The sequence below is a fragment of the Lepidochelys olivacea genome (genome assembly GCF_965140295.1).
Source record: "Lepidochelys olivacea isolate rLepOli2 genome assembly, chromosome: 14".
Classification (NCBI taxonomy): domain Eukaryota; kingdom Metazoa; phylum Chordata; order Testudines; family Cheloniidae; genus Lepidochelys; species Lepidochelys olivacea.
The window spans coordinates 16,792,789-16,807,078 of NC_140424.1; the positions used below are offsets into that span (position 1 = coordinate 16,792,789).

The window sequence follows — 14,290 nt, forward strand, 5'->3', positions numbered from 1 at the left end:
TGCAATATATGCTTAGTGGGTGCCTCACACTTCGCATCAGGTCCCAGATCATCAGGAGCACACAAGTACTAGATATACTTCAGGACTTTTCAAACCCTCAAGGATGGGCAACATACCATAGACAGCTCCACAGCTCAGAAGTCCTGTCTGATACCTTGGTGCCCAAGGACCCTGGACAGTTACCCACATTCCAAGGCTGCATGTTTCAGCCAAGGTAGATGATTCAGCCTAGGAAGAGTGTCTTTTTCAGTCAACCTGTACTTTGAAGGTTGAGAGATGTATGCTGTTTAATCAACATTGCCCATTGCTACCAAATGTATGAAACACTGAGCTTCTGCCAAATCCACAAGGAATGTCCTTACCTTTCAGTGATTTTAATGAGCATTGTAGCTCAACAGACAGGAGCACTTTGTAGCCCACAGCAAAGACGTTACATGCATTTATAGATGCCGAGAACCACATTCTGCTCTTCGCAGTGACAGCCCAGCATCCCCATTAAACAGAGCACTTTAATGGAGCAGAGAAGGTGGCCCACGTACCCTGTTCTAAATGAGGGATTCTCGTGGGCTGGTACAAATCAGTTCACCTAAGGACGCGTCACATGCTGATCAATAGTTATCTTTAACATTTAATTTCTTAACTCTGCTGCTGCTGAATTGTCCTTTTGTGGCAAACGTGTGAGTCTGAGAAATAGTCCCTGTGGGGTTCTCACAATTGTTCTGGTTCATCAGAATGTCTCTTAAAGAAGGAGCTTTGCAGGAGGGGAAACTTTCATAGACAGCAGATCAGAGTTAAAAGTAATCATTATAACAAAGGTCTCAAAGGGGATGGGGAAGGAAGAAGAGAAGCATCCAACTTTAAAATGTCCTGTGTTCTTCTTCCCCAGTGGGCACTTGTTTTGAAATGAAGCTGATCGGTTGACAGTTACATGTAATATGAATTATTTGGATGCGTAATCTCGGGGTGGCAGCTTAAAACAGAAATGTTACATGTGACTGTGAGGGTAGGGGTCTACCGGATAGGACACTGGGCTGGGAGTCAGGTGACCTGTGCTCCGCTCCCTGCTGGGCCACTGCCCTGTTGTGTGATATCGGGCACACGACTACACCTCTCTACAACTTTGTTTCCCCTCCCAATCTTATGTCTTGTCTACTTAGCTAGTAAACACATGAGGCAGGAAATGTCTCTTATTCTGTGTGTGTCCAGCGCCTAACACAATGGGGACCAGATCTCAATTGCAGCCTCTGCCTAGGTACTGCTGTAATACAAATAAATAAACCAGATTGATAATAAAAGTGGGGGTCACAACTTAATAGAAAGAGTGTCTCATGGAGGCCTTCTCTCAGTCACTTTCTCACAAACCACTTCTTTTCCCATTGGCCATCACTAAGACCTCCTCCCTTAGCATTCCACATTATGCAGACACCTTCCCTCCCATTGGCCATCAAATTGACCTCCCGTCTCCTGTTTGCCACCGTATAACATCCTCAAAGTAGTCGCACACAAGGAAAAATGGCAGCTAAAAACACACTTAAGTATCTTCCAGAGCTGGTCAGCAGAGGAAAAGGAGGCCACTGGTAGCATGAGGCCAGCAGGTGTTGCACAAGCCACACGGTGCAAAGCGCTGGCGTAGTGAGACTCCCTGCTGCTGACCAACATCCACAGTGATCGTTGATGGGTGAACTGGGGCATTCGAGGTAAAACCGTACCATGTTTGTGTTTTGCTGTTTTCTGGCCTCTCCTGTTCTGAAGGGCCTTTCCCAAAGCTCAGACAAAAGATCCACTTCTTGTACACACTAGTTAAACCAGGAGAAAACAACCACTTAACCTTTCTCGTGTTTTCATAAGCTTCCTTACCATGTCCGCTCATTAGTAAAGCTGCTTGGTGTTTAAACCCCAGACACCTAATAATGCGAACAAGTCTAACACTCATTGAGTGCTTTTCATGCTCAACGCCCTTTACAAGTGGGGGTGGGGAGGGCAAACCCTGATGGACTGGCTCAGACAGAACGCCTATTGAAAACAATGGGACCTGATTCTCCATGTGTACTAACTCCACTTTACACTGCTCTGGTTTGTGTGACAGAGCGGGGGTAGGAGAGAGAAGGGTGTGTAAACAGGGAGGAAGATGTTCCGAGGTTGAGAAGTTAAAACTAGAGCTGTGAACATGTGGGAGAAGTCTCCCTGCAAGGTCAGAGACGAGGCATTGAACTATGGAAAGTTAGTGAAGAAATGCCAGGGCCTTACACACACAACTACTACCTGGTTCAGTAGGAGACAGTACATCTTGCAATGGTTTTGACAGCTCTGTTGCTGGGTGTAACTGTCAAATTGGATGCGATCTTTGATTTACTCTTTTGCTGCACGGAGCTAATGAAAGAATCTGAGTTTTTCACCAAAGCGTTTGAAGGGGCATCCAGCGGGCTCCAGCCTTTGAGCCTTAGCCCTGCGAGCATGGAGCACCTGCGTGTGTATCTTCTACATGCATGGTGATGGCACATATGAACTGCATGTGGCATAGGTTTGAGTATGTGTGTGTTCTATGTGAACTGAGTGCCTGTGTTTGCATTCCTTGTGATTGTTACATGCACTGAATGCGTGTGTTTGCATTCCTTGTGTGTGTTTCCATGAGAAGCGCATTGGTGTAGGATTTCCAAGGTCCCTAAGGGAGTTAGGCCTCCAGACGCATCGACTTGTAATGGAAGCGGGCACCTTATTTTCTTTGGTGTCTTTAAAACTCCCAGCCTAGCTGCACTGGGGTGGGCACTGCCTGTGTGCGTGTATTGTGAGGATATGTGTCATGTGTATGTGTTTCACTTTGCAAGGTTTCAGTTTGAATTATTAATAACCCTGAACAATATAGACCGATGCTTTACAGAAATAAGAATAAATTGTGATCTACAAATACACCATCAATGGAAACATCTACTAAGCAGGGCAAAATCTGTGCAGTTACATTGAGGCTTTTCATCTACAGCTCTCAGAATGCTTTACAAAGAAAGGATATCAGCCAACCTATTTTACAGATGGGAAGACTGAGGCAGAGAGAGGGGACGTGATTGATCTACTGGGGCTACCCTACTTCCCCATACAGCTGTGAGCAATCCCACTGAAGTTCAGGTACTGGGATCTGTGGAACTGGTTGCCCCAATAAGGTGCTATTTAGTGCTGTCCCTGGGGCACTGGAACAAGTTTTATAGTGGGGGTGCTAAGAGACATTGACCCAAACTGTAAACCCTGTCTATGATGGAAACCACTTCAAGCCAGGCAGTGTGGCAGCACCCCCAGCAACCCTAGTTCCAGCATCTATGGTTGTCCAAGGCACAGCTGGGTCCTAAGTTAGATTCCGCTTGTGCTCTGTTAAAAGTTAAGCATATGGTTAGATAATAATAATATTAAATGCAGAGACCTCTGGTTTCTCAGGGGAGGATGGTGAGTGAGATGAAGATATTGTGTTTCCTCAGGCAGGAGGTTCCCCAGCAAAGGAAACTATCAATTATTTAAATACTTTTATCCACACAACTTTTATTCCCACAGTCTAGGGATAACTTAGCCAAATGGCATTATTATTGTTATATTCCAGTAGTGCCTGGGGACCCCAGCCAAGACTGGAACCTTCCTGTCCTGAAGGAAGATTCAGAGAGGAAAGATGGTCCAGTGATTAGGCCACCAGACTAGGACACAAGAGTCCCGTTCCTTGCTCCGCCACAGACTTCCTGTGTGACCAGGGGCAAGTCACTTACCCTCTCTGTGCCTCGGGTCAAGAGGAATAACTGCCCTGCCCTACCTTGCAGGGATGTTGGGAGGGTAGATTCACTAAAGATTGTGAGGTGCTCAGCTACTACGAGGGTGCAGACTAGCTGAGTACCAGATGTGATGTTAGGCACTGCACACGTGCACAGTAAGAGAGAGCCCCTGCTCTGAAGAACTTACAGTCTAAAGAGACAAGACACAATGAGTGGGAGGGGAAACTGAGACATGGGGGTGACTTGCTCATGGCCACACAGCAGGCCAGCGCAGAGCCACAAACACATGCCCAATCCCTTGAGTTGCCACTGACCCACTGTCTCGTACCAGGGTGCTCTGTTCCATTCTCTCCCAGTACCTGAACAAGCCTGTGTACCAGCCCCTGCACCAGGCGGTTATGATCCAGGGAAAGTTTCTTTCATTTAAAGACGAGTAGGGTTTATATCCTGAAGCATGAGGTTTTTGTTTAAGTCTGACCATTATAAAATACAGGGTACGGGCAGGAGATAGGAGCAGACAGCGTGTGCTGGAATCAAAGGGACATAGACCAAGGAGGAGAGAGAGGAGGGAACTGTTCCTTGAAACAGGGCTGGATTTAGTGGTGCCTTAGCTGCGGTTTTGGCCCTTCTCTTCCAGATCAGCAGGACTTTTGCGCAAATGCGGTGCTCCAGAAAATACCCTGGCTCCCAGGAACCTCGGTGTCTTTCAATGGGAAACTAACCCACCCACAATCTGCTACTGCATGGCAAAGGGGCAGCTGTCTGGTGGTGACTGATCAGAATGCCTGCACGGTGGCATGCACTGTGCATTTCCCTGTGGGCTGTTTGAGTCTGGTTGCTGATACAGCATGCAGTTTCACTGCACAATGCAGCTGTACATATTCCCGTTGCCATGTGTTTGTGTATCTTGCCTCTGTTTGTATATGATACGTGCTTATCCTTGCTGGGTGATCTTGGATTTCCTGTCCTGTAGGCCCGCTCCTGCTCTTGTTGAAATCAGCAGCAAAGCTCCTATTGACTTCGTTGGGCACAGGATCAGGCCCTATATTCATCAGTATTATTTATTTCCAGGGGTGCAACGTGCTAAGCTCTTTCCAAATGGAAAAAATAAGGCACCCTGCCCTGCCTGCCCTGGCCAGCTCACAATCTACAGGCAGAGAACTGAATGGAAAGGGCAGGGGGAAAGGGTACAACATATACACAGGCATGTCAAGAAATGCATAAATACATACAGATAAACTTTAAATAGGCTATGAAGATGATTCCTGAGTTACTCCTCAAACCTGACATTGACAGGCAACAAGTATAGTTGCTCATTTGTGCAGGTTTGCTCTGACTTGGTTCGAGCTTGTGGTTAAGAGACCTGAGTCAGCCTATTTTCCTTACTTCTGCCACCAACTCGCTGGATGACCTTGTGCAAGTCACGTTGCGCCTCGGTTTCATGATGACACTACCCCTCCTTTGCAACTCCCTTTGAGACCTGCAGGTGAAAGGGGCTGTATCACTGCAAAGCATATGATGCCTACAGGGGAGGGTTTTCTATACCCCAGTGTATACCGGTGGATTGTGGTTGCGGGTGATGGGCAGACGTGATTGTTTTCCCCAGCACACATAGTTCTAAGTGTGTCTGCATGCGGTCAGCAAAGCGAACGAGAAAGTGACCTTTGTAGTTGCTGAGCTGCTGCATCATTTATAAGAAAGTAAAAGCAGCGTGTGAGTCCGTCTCCTTTTCCCTTCCTGGGCCTCCCCACAGCCTCTGCTCATGACCTAGTTCTCCTGGAGGGAGCTGTTGCTGATGCCAGCTGTGAAATGTAAAGGCATGCAGGAGCCAGCTGGGCAAGAGCTGTTCTCACAGGTACTGACAATTCAAACCAGGGCTGTCGTGTTTCTGCACTGCCCGCATTTCCCCAGAGAGCTCTGGCATGAACTCGGGGAGGATGGTGGGGAGCTATGCAGAGTGAATCCATTCCCAGCAAAGGAGGGTTTACATGCAATTTCAGAGCTTCTTGATCGGTCCTCACTATTCAGAGACAAGCCTGTGCTCTGCTGTTCCCCTGTGACCAGGGCTGCCTCTCTTCCCGCTCACTACTTGGCATTCACGGGGTGAGTGGCTTATGGCTGTGCTTCAGCACCCCTCCCTCCATGGTTTCAGTGGCAGAGGAGCAGTGAGTCACCTGCAGCGTGTCATGTCAGGGTGACAATGTGAGCTGCTGCTTTTGCACCAGGGGAAAGGATGGGTCACTTGTCTACTGCCTCATCCTTTCCTAAATGCCTCTTGCCTTCGCCTCTGCCTGCAGGACTCCTGGAGACAAACGCAATGATCTCAGCTGGAGTTTAAGAACCTACGAGCTGCCATACTGGGTCAGACCAATGGTCCGTCTAGCCCAGCAGCCGTCTCTGGCAGTGGCCTGTACTTGGGTAAATCCCAGGTGCTAAGCGTTAGCTAACAAATTCTTCCATCTCCACAGGAGTCCGCACTCCTGCCAGGGACTGGCGCTGGTTTTGCGAGGTGGTGCTTTCCTCTTGGCACAATGACAGGGAAATCCCAGAATGCAGTGGTCTTTAGAAACCACCCTGGAACAGAAACCACCCCAAGCTTTGAGGAAGTTCAGCTCCAGGTTGGAACTTTGCAGCCAGGGCCCCTCTGCCAGCTGTTTTCACACCCTCTCCTGTTCCCGTTTCTGTCTGGTTTTCGGTCTGTTGTGTAACACCCCAGACCACACATGCCAGATGGCCACTGCTTTTCCCGCTGGAATTGCTGCATCTACTTGGGAAATAACTTTGTTTTAGCACCTCTACTCCAAGAGAGATGAGCTTGGCTCCCCGGTGCATGTCTGCTATTGGCTTCTCCTTGCACCATCTTCCACCATCCTGTTATGAAGGCTACAGCCCTTTCCTGCCCCCTCAACATGTACATGACACGCATTGTGCACACATGCTGCCCAGCATCGATACCAGCCATTCACTGCTGTGTTCTGGCTCATCCCCATCCCATGCGTCACTTACACCCTCCCTGCAACCACCGATGGACCGGATCCGTTCTGTCTTCATGTGGTTCATATCAGATAGGAATCCAGGGTGTTTACCATGCTAAAGTGCCCAGGATAGGCTGTCGGGTGCCACTTCTATCACTTGTCCACAGCTGCTCCCCTCCCCCGGACCAAAGAACTGACCCCCCCCCCCATCCCGCATGCACACAACACCACCAGCAGTTTTCCTAGAGGCGGGGGCAGATGTCCAAGGAGACAGCCCTACAGCAGGAACATGGCAAGAGCCTGCTTTCAGCAGAGATTTGCCCAAGCAATTGGGCTCAGATTACTCCAGCTCCATCTCTAACAATCAGAAAAGTGGCACTAAATATCCAGTCTGGATTCCCCCTGTGACTGGCACAGCTGGACGGGCTGCGCACTAGTGAGCAAGCAGGTGGCAGCTGCCAGTCATGTCGGGCACGAGCGTAGGCCAGCAGAGCACTCTTTTGGTGTTTCGTTGCACATTGGGAGGAAGAATGATCAGCCGTAGGGAGGCCCTAGGGAAATTCCCAGCAGCAGGTTTGAGGCCCCTCTTCGCAGATCAGATCATTGGCAATTCCACTTGCCCCTACTTGTGGCTCAGAAGACTAACAGAAAATGGACCTAACAGTATCCAGATCTCAGGTCCTGTTTGGATTTGCGTGGGGCCTAGTGTTTTGTGGGGCTGGTGCTTGGCCCATTTTAGAAAGGGGGAGGGAGAGGCAGCTGGATGATTTAGATCTGGAGGTGATCTTCCGCAAGGAGAGGGAACAGGGAAGGTTTGGTTTAGACTGACACTTGGAAATCCTGGAGTGAAATTCTGGCCCCATTGAAGTCAATGGCAAAACTCCAACTGACTTCAATGGAGCCAAGCTCTCACCCCTGATGTTTACCTAAACTCGCTAAACCTCTTGAGTTTATGAACTCAGGCAGGAGATCTTCTGAGCAGTGACTAAACCTCAATATTTCCGTCTCAAACCATGTCCAGCTCTACGAGTAGGGAGAGGTTCAGGGAGGGCTGTGGGATGGGGCCGTCTTTGTATTTTATCCAAACCGGTTCCCCGCACAGGAATGCTGTGAGGAAATCCTGTAGTAATTCCTATAAGTCAGACAAGGGGAAAGCCAAGAAGGGTCATCTGCACATCTGAGGCAGTTTCTGCTACCTCTGCCACTCCCCCAAACTTAAAGGAAACGTTGTAATTCTTACTAGTGAGAAATGCACCAATCCAAGTGTTTCTCATAACACAGATCAGTCCCAAGACCACAACCTGCTAATCTCAAGGAACAACATTTGCAGCCAGATTTCAAGCACCCCAGCTTTCTCCGTCTGGGGTTTCATCCTGGACCATTGTAAGGGAAGGAGGGCATTGGCCAAATATGCATCTGGATTCAGTTTTCTCTCAGCAATCATGGGGGGTTGGAGCTGGAGGCTGAAGTTCAGGTCCATCCTTAAATCAAACATTTTTGCTCAAATCAAGTGGCAACTGGTCATTGCTTCTATCTGCAGGGGGTTAGTCTACTCTAGATGACCTTGCAGCCCCATCTAACCCTATGATTCTACAGCCCCAGCTTCCCCTCCCCAGCTCCTTCTACAGTTCTTCTGCATGCTCCTTTACACCTAAGGCCTGATTCCCATCCCACCTACACCAGAGGTGCACTTGGGTAACTCCACTGACTTCAGCAGCGCTATTCCTGATTTACACTGGTGTGAGCGAGATGAGACTCGGTCCCGGAGTCTGTGCTGCTCATCCGGGCGTACCCAGAGGGTTCAGAAGCACAAAACAAGATAAACATTCAATAACAGTTCAAGCTTCTTCGAAAGAAAACAAGTCCTTCTACTTTAGAATGAGAAACCCAGGTAGCAACCTGCCCCTTTCTTACCCCTGGACAGACACGCATCTTTCCTTTTACCTGAAGGTCTGTGCAACACACAGTATGGTGCTGTAAGGTAGTTTCCGTATCCTAATCCCAATGCAATAATGCCTCATTCTTCCAATGCTCATTAGCTATTGCCACATGCCCCCCTCCTGCCTCATGACCTTCGTACCAGCCTTAGCAGGCAACTTCAGCATTATCCTTTATACTGACACTGTCGTCCGACAAACAGATGGTGCTGTCAGAGACAGATCTGTTTTGGTTTCATCCTGGCTTGTAAGTTGCATTATTTCACCCAGGAACCTAGTACATATAATTCCATCAGCAGGGATGTGAGTAGAAACCACTGAGCAGAAAACTGTGTACAGCTATTTCCTCCTTCTACACCCTCCCCACCCCCACCAACACTGCACACAGGGTATAAGGTGACCTTTCCAACTGAAATACCAATTCCCACAAACTACATTATAAGGCTCCCCCCCCAATATGTTGAAATCAGAGAAGTGCTGCGAAATTGTCCATGATCAGAGCCAATAGGGACTGAGAATGGTTCCTGTCTATTTGTCACTCATTTCATTTCATTTCATTTTCTTTCTTTTTCTTTTTTTTTTGTTTGTTTCTTTTCTTTTAAAATACCTGATCAGTATGGAGACCCCAACATCCTCGCAGTTCGTGTACACTCTGCTCCAGGTCTCTTGAATCACCTTTCTCTCGGCATCTGACAGCTCTTCGCTCCTTTCCCATCTCTCAATCTCCATTTCTCCCTGGACTTTCTCCATGAAAAACAGCCGGCACAATCCTCCAGGAAGCCAGGAGGAGATAAAGAGAGATGTGTGGGTATGTGTATCCTCTGAGAAAAGAAAAAGGTGTTTGTTTGGTGGTGGTGTGGATGATATTGTCTCTGTCTATATCTGTGTGTCTATATATGTGTGTGTGTGTGTGTGTGTGTGTGATTAAAAATATATCCAAGAGGTATAATGCATGTGATTAGATTTCAAATCTTCTAGTGCTGTCCATAGCTGTAGTTTGCTTCAGCTCAGCGTGTGCGTGTATGATTCTGACTCTGATGGGAAACTGACTAAAAGTAAAATATTCAAAGGCATTGCAAGACCAGCCTCTTTACCAATGTGTGAACGTGAGCTCACTTTCTCTCCCTCTCTCTCCTCCTCTCTCTCTCTCTCTCTCTCTCGCTCCTTGAACAGGGAGAGATGAAAAAGAGGTTCTGTGGAACATCAGGATCGTCTGCTTAGGGGATTTTATGACTACAGGTCTTTTTTCAGCCCTTGTAAACAACTCTGAGGAAATGCAGCATCCAAAGTGAGCAGTTAAACTTATCCCAACAGCTGGCTTAGCCTTTTCTCTTTCTTCTCTCTCTTGCGTTACCTAATGGTGCAGGAGATTGTGTTTTGAAGGGAAAATCCCTGCTTGCTTCTGATTTCTACTCTGTGTGTTTGAGGCTGCGGGTGGAAGGCAAAGGAGAGAAATACCTGTTAAATCAAAGTTTAACTTCAACATGAGCTAAATTATTTTCTGTCCCAAGGGGATATTTTTAATGATAAGATTTTGCTTTGTCTTCCTTTCTCCAAACACAGTGGTAGAGGAAGGTAGGCTTAGGGCACGCTGGGAGAAAGTGTATTGGTGTATTATTATTAATTAGTGTTAATAATTTTGTAATGAAGATTGCATTGTTCAGATATTCCCACCCCACCTCTCGGGTAGGGAAGGAGACTGAATTAGAAGAGAAGAGAAATACTTGTGTTGTGGGTTTGGGCTTTTTTTTAACCAAATGACATTTCAAACTAATTGAAAATCAGGAATATTGTACCTGCAGCACAGACATTTGCATAGATAGAGAGAAAATCCTACAGGGACGTGTAATAATAGACAATACCCAGATGGGGATCGGAGACAGAGAAATAGACAGACTGAAAAAGTGTGTAAACATATCAGTCTCTCTCTCTCTTCTCCTTCATCTGTTTGCCTGTCTGTGTGTTCTCTTGCAGGGAGAGAGATAGATCAGACAGACTGACGGACAGGCCAATGCTATAGAGGGAGAGGCAGATGCAGCAAGCAGGCAGATAAACAGACAGAACCAGTATGAAAGACAGGCCCACTGGTGCTACATGAGGATAGCCACACAGTGCAGTCTGATTTGTTTTCTGAAGCCAGGTCCATGCTGAGCCCAGCGGGCTGCTGGAGCACACGTGCACCACAAAGCAGAGAGCGTGTATCATGTGCCTGTAACGCAGCTGTGCACAGGGGACATTGCTGGAGCAAGCATGTACCCGTGGAGTGCACTCTGGGAGTTGCTATCACCTCCATAACTTAGGAGCGAAGAGCAGAACCTGGGCTAGCAGTCAGCACTCCAGCCTGAATCCAGAGTGAAGTGGGCGGTGCTATCTTTTGATCCCCATTGGATCTGAGTACCTGACAATCTTCAGTGCATCCCTCTGAGGGAGGAAAGTGCTATTATCCCCATTCTAAAGGCAGGGGACTGAGGCACAGAGACCAAGTGGCTCATGCAAGGTCACACACAGGAAGTCTAGGGTAGCACTGGAAATAGAACTCATGGCTAGGGACTCCTAGACTAGCACTCTCACTACTGGCCCATCCTCCAGAGCAGCAGATGCCCTCTAAAGCAATTTGCTTTGGCTGTACTATGGTGCTTTGTTGTCACTGTATGTCTTTCTTTCCCCCTTTGTTGCACTGGCAGTTCCCTGTTGCTTCCAGTGGGGTTTCATGTTCTTCCTTTTCTCTTTTGGGTCCTGACTTCTGTCTCTGTTGCTGACCCCTGCCCCTCCCACCAGGGCTTTTCTGATCAGCAACAGGGAGAAGAGTGCAGGGGACTGGACTAGATGACCTCTCGAGGTCCCTTCCAGTTCTATGATTTTATGCTTCTATAAGATAGAAGAATGGGTGTGGTGGAGCAACTTTTCCCCCATTTTGGTGAGACAAAGTGTTTTCTTTCGCCAATCAGAAGGAGACTATAGGGGCATTTTATTTGCCCAGGAAGAGAGACTCCCGACTGCACATGATCTATATTGCCAACCCAAAAAAAATAAAAAAATCAGGCCGGCCTCCAAAAATCACGAGATTGGCTTTAAAATAACGAGATTTCTAAAAAGAAAGGCGTAAACTGTGGTGGGGTTGATTTGCCTTCTGGTTTTTGAGATTTTGGGGTTTGCATTTTCAAGCTTTGCTCCACAGCTACGAGGGCTAGAAACGTACTTTTCTTTTTTCTTCCCCTGGCCCCCCTTTCTGGGAATCTGAGATTTTCACAAAATCACAAGACTCTGGGAGCTGGGGCCTTAACCAAAATGAATCATGACAAAATCATGAGTTGGCAACACTGCATAAAAAGGCTGCAGAATTCAGTAAATTCATAATTTCAGTAATTACATCTTCCCATTGAAAATATAGGAAATCATGACCTAATCAATTTCCAAATTAGAGAGAGAAATAAACATTAGGGCAACCTTCAACTTACTGAAAAATGAGAAATTGCACTTACTGAAAATATGAAAGTGCATGCAAATAATCTAGGATGAATGTATAGTCACTGTTTCCGAAGTATAGTCAGTTACATTGTTGCCAACTTTTGATTTGATCATAAATCTGGCAATATTGGCTGTTTTGCTTAAAGCCCCAGCTTCTGGAGGCAAGGATGTGAGAATCTTACCTTTCATTAAAAAAAAAAAAAGTGTCTAGCCCCGTTGGTTGAGAGAAAAGCTTAACAACGAGACCTGACAGCATTCAAAGGCTCAAAAATATTTTTAAGGTCCCATGATTTTTAAGCCAATCTCACTATTAGTATTAATTTATTCATTTGTATTACTGTGGAGCAGGACTCCTCCATTGTACTAGGCGTTGTATGAACACAGAACAAAAAGACAGATCCCTGCCCTTAAGAATTTACAATCTAAATCCCATTATTTGGGGGAATCCGACTTGTTTTTTGAGCATTTGGGGTTGGCAATACTGCAGTAACCACTTTTCAATGAGCAAATCTCTCACACAGCAACAGGACAGAGGACACATTTTTAAAAACAAGAGCATGTGATTGTAACACTGTAATAAGGATGGGACACACAGATGGGCTGGTAAGGGCCTGAACTTTATTGCCTGGCCCTGGTCACATGACATGAGTCAGGGGGACAACATGTTGTACCTCTTGCCACACGGCAGTGGTCATTTTCCATGGTTTCCATTGGCTACTGTTACAACAACAGGCGGGGCACTCCGGGCAGGTACAGGGCACTCCGGGCAGGTTCAGTACATGAATCACTTTTAACTCATTTTAAAAAATTGAGTTCAAAATGACACTGTCTCTTTAAAATCCTGGACCTTGGTCATGCTACCATCCAATCAGCATTTTCATTTAATTGTCACGTGTCATTGCAATATTGTTTTGCAAGGTAGGTAAAGTTAGTATTGTGTGTGAAATATACGTACAGCACGGTACAGTACTTTCAGGGCCTGATTCGTCCCCTTATGAGCCCAATCCAGCTCCCAGTGTAGTCAATGGGAGTCTTTCAATTCACTTCATTAGGAGTTAGATCAGCTCACATGGTATCATATGTATATATTTGCAAAGTAGGTACCAAATGAGGGGAAGGGTGGTTCACCGGTTAGCATGCTAGCTGGAGACCTCGCTTCAGTTTCTGTCTCTGCCATTGACTCTCTGTGTGACCTTGGGAGAGTCACTTGGCTGCTCTGTGCCTCAGTTTCCCATCTGCAAAATAGGGAGAAGAGCACTGCCCTCCCTGATAGGGGTGCAGAGAGGATCAATACACTACAGATTGTGAGATGCTCTGAAACTGCGGTGAAGGGGGCTAAATAAAAGTACCTGAGATAGGCAGAGATGCTATTGAATGTGTAGGGCTCTGCCTACACTAGTGAAAAAGGTGTGTTTGGATAGCTAATACCTGACAGGTCTATTTATTCATATAATTCCCTTCCTATTATTTAGTATTTATATGATGGTAGGACCCAGAGGCCCCCAGCAGGATTGGATCCCTTTGTGTTAGGTGCTGTACAAACCATGAAGTTCCTCGGTGGCCTCATATTTATCGTTATGGATTGTTGCTGTGCCTTGCACTGTACGAAACACAAGATACACAGTCTCTGCCTGAAGGGCCTACGGTCTAAACCGGGCAGAGTAGACAGCTCACGACAGGAAGCCCAGAGGAGGGAATGGCCAGTCATTTGTGGACTCTTTTCTTGTGGGCATTGTAGGAGAAGTGAGTGAGAGAGAGTGGTGACGCGGTGGGCTGGACTAGGGAAAGGGCTCTTTGGGGTGGGAAAAGGGCAGCCTGGAGAAAGACATGAGAATGACCTGGAATGAAACAAACAGGTGAGGCCTCCAGGCTGGCACCGCGGGCAGAGCAAAGAAAGTTGGAGGTGATCTGATGGCAGGCGAGGCCAGAGGTGGGCCAGTCGGCTGGAAGAGTTGTTCCAAATATGTGTGCTTGTATTTGTGTGAGGGTTTGAAACTACTTGTGGGGGAGGGGTCCCCCCTGTTTTCTTTGCAGGCATTTCACTTCCCTTCTTTGCTTTTCCTTGTTCCATTTATGTTTGGTCACTTTCCCTCCTGCATCATTTATCTTCCTATTTGCCTTGTCTCATTCACTCTCTCCTCTGAATTTTTTAGGCAGGCCCAGT

General features: G+C 47.1%; 2 protein-coding genes across 17 annotated transcripts in view; one reads left to right on the plus strand and one right to left on the minus strand.

The window, feature by feature from the left end:
* Nucleotides 1-9,408, minus strand: part of CYGB (cytoglobin) — a gene marked incomplete at its 5' end in the record, with an annotated part of 49,586 nt that extends 40,178 nt beyond the window's left edge. For all 4 annotated transcript variants that reach the window (XM_084646931.1, XM_084646929.1, XM_084646932.1 and 1 more), the window contains one exon: nt 9,266-9,408. In XM_084646931.1, the coding sequence (XP_084503057.1) occupies nt 9,266-9,408 (143 nt within the window). The remainder of the gene's footprint in view (nt 1-9,265) is intronic.
* LOC311530389 (uncharacterized protein) overlaps nt 1-14,290 on the plus strand; it is an 81,055-nt gene that overhangs the window by 47,030 nt on the left and 19,735 nt on the right. For 2 of the 13 annotated variants that reach the window (XR_014713979.1, XR_014713980.1), the window contains exon 1: nt 5,487-5,601. The exons of 7 other annotated variants lie outside the window; for them this stretch is intronic. The gene's annotated coding sequence lies outside the window, so the exon portion shown is untranslated. Of the gene's footprint in view, nt 1-5,486; nt 5,602-9,375; nt 9,467-9,821; nt 9,947-14,290 lie in introns of those variants that run through there. 4 more of the 13 variants (XR_014713981.1, XR_014713982.1, XR_014713983.1 and 1 more) reach the window with 3 other exon arrangements.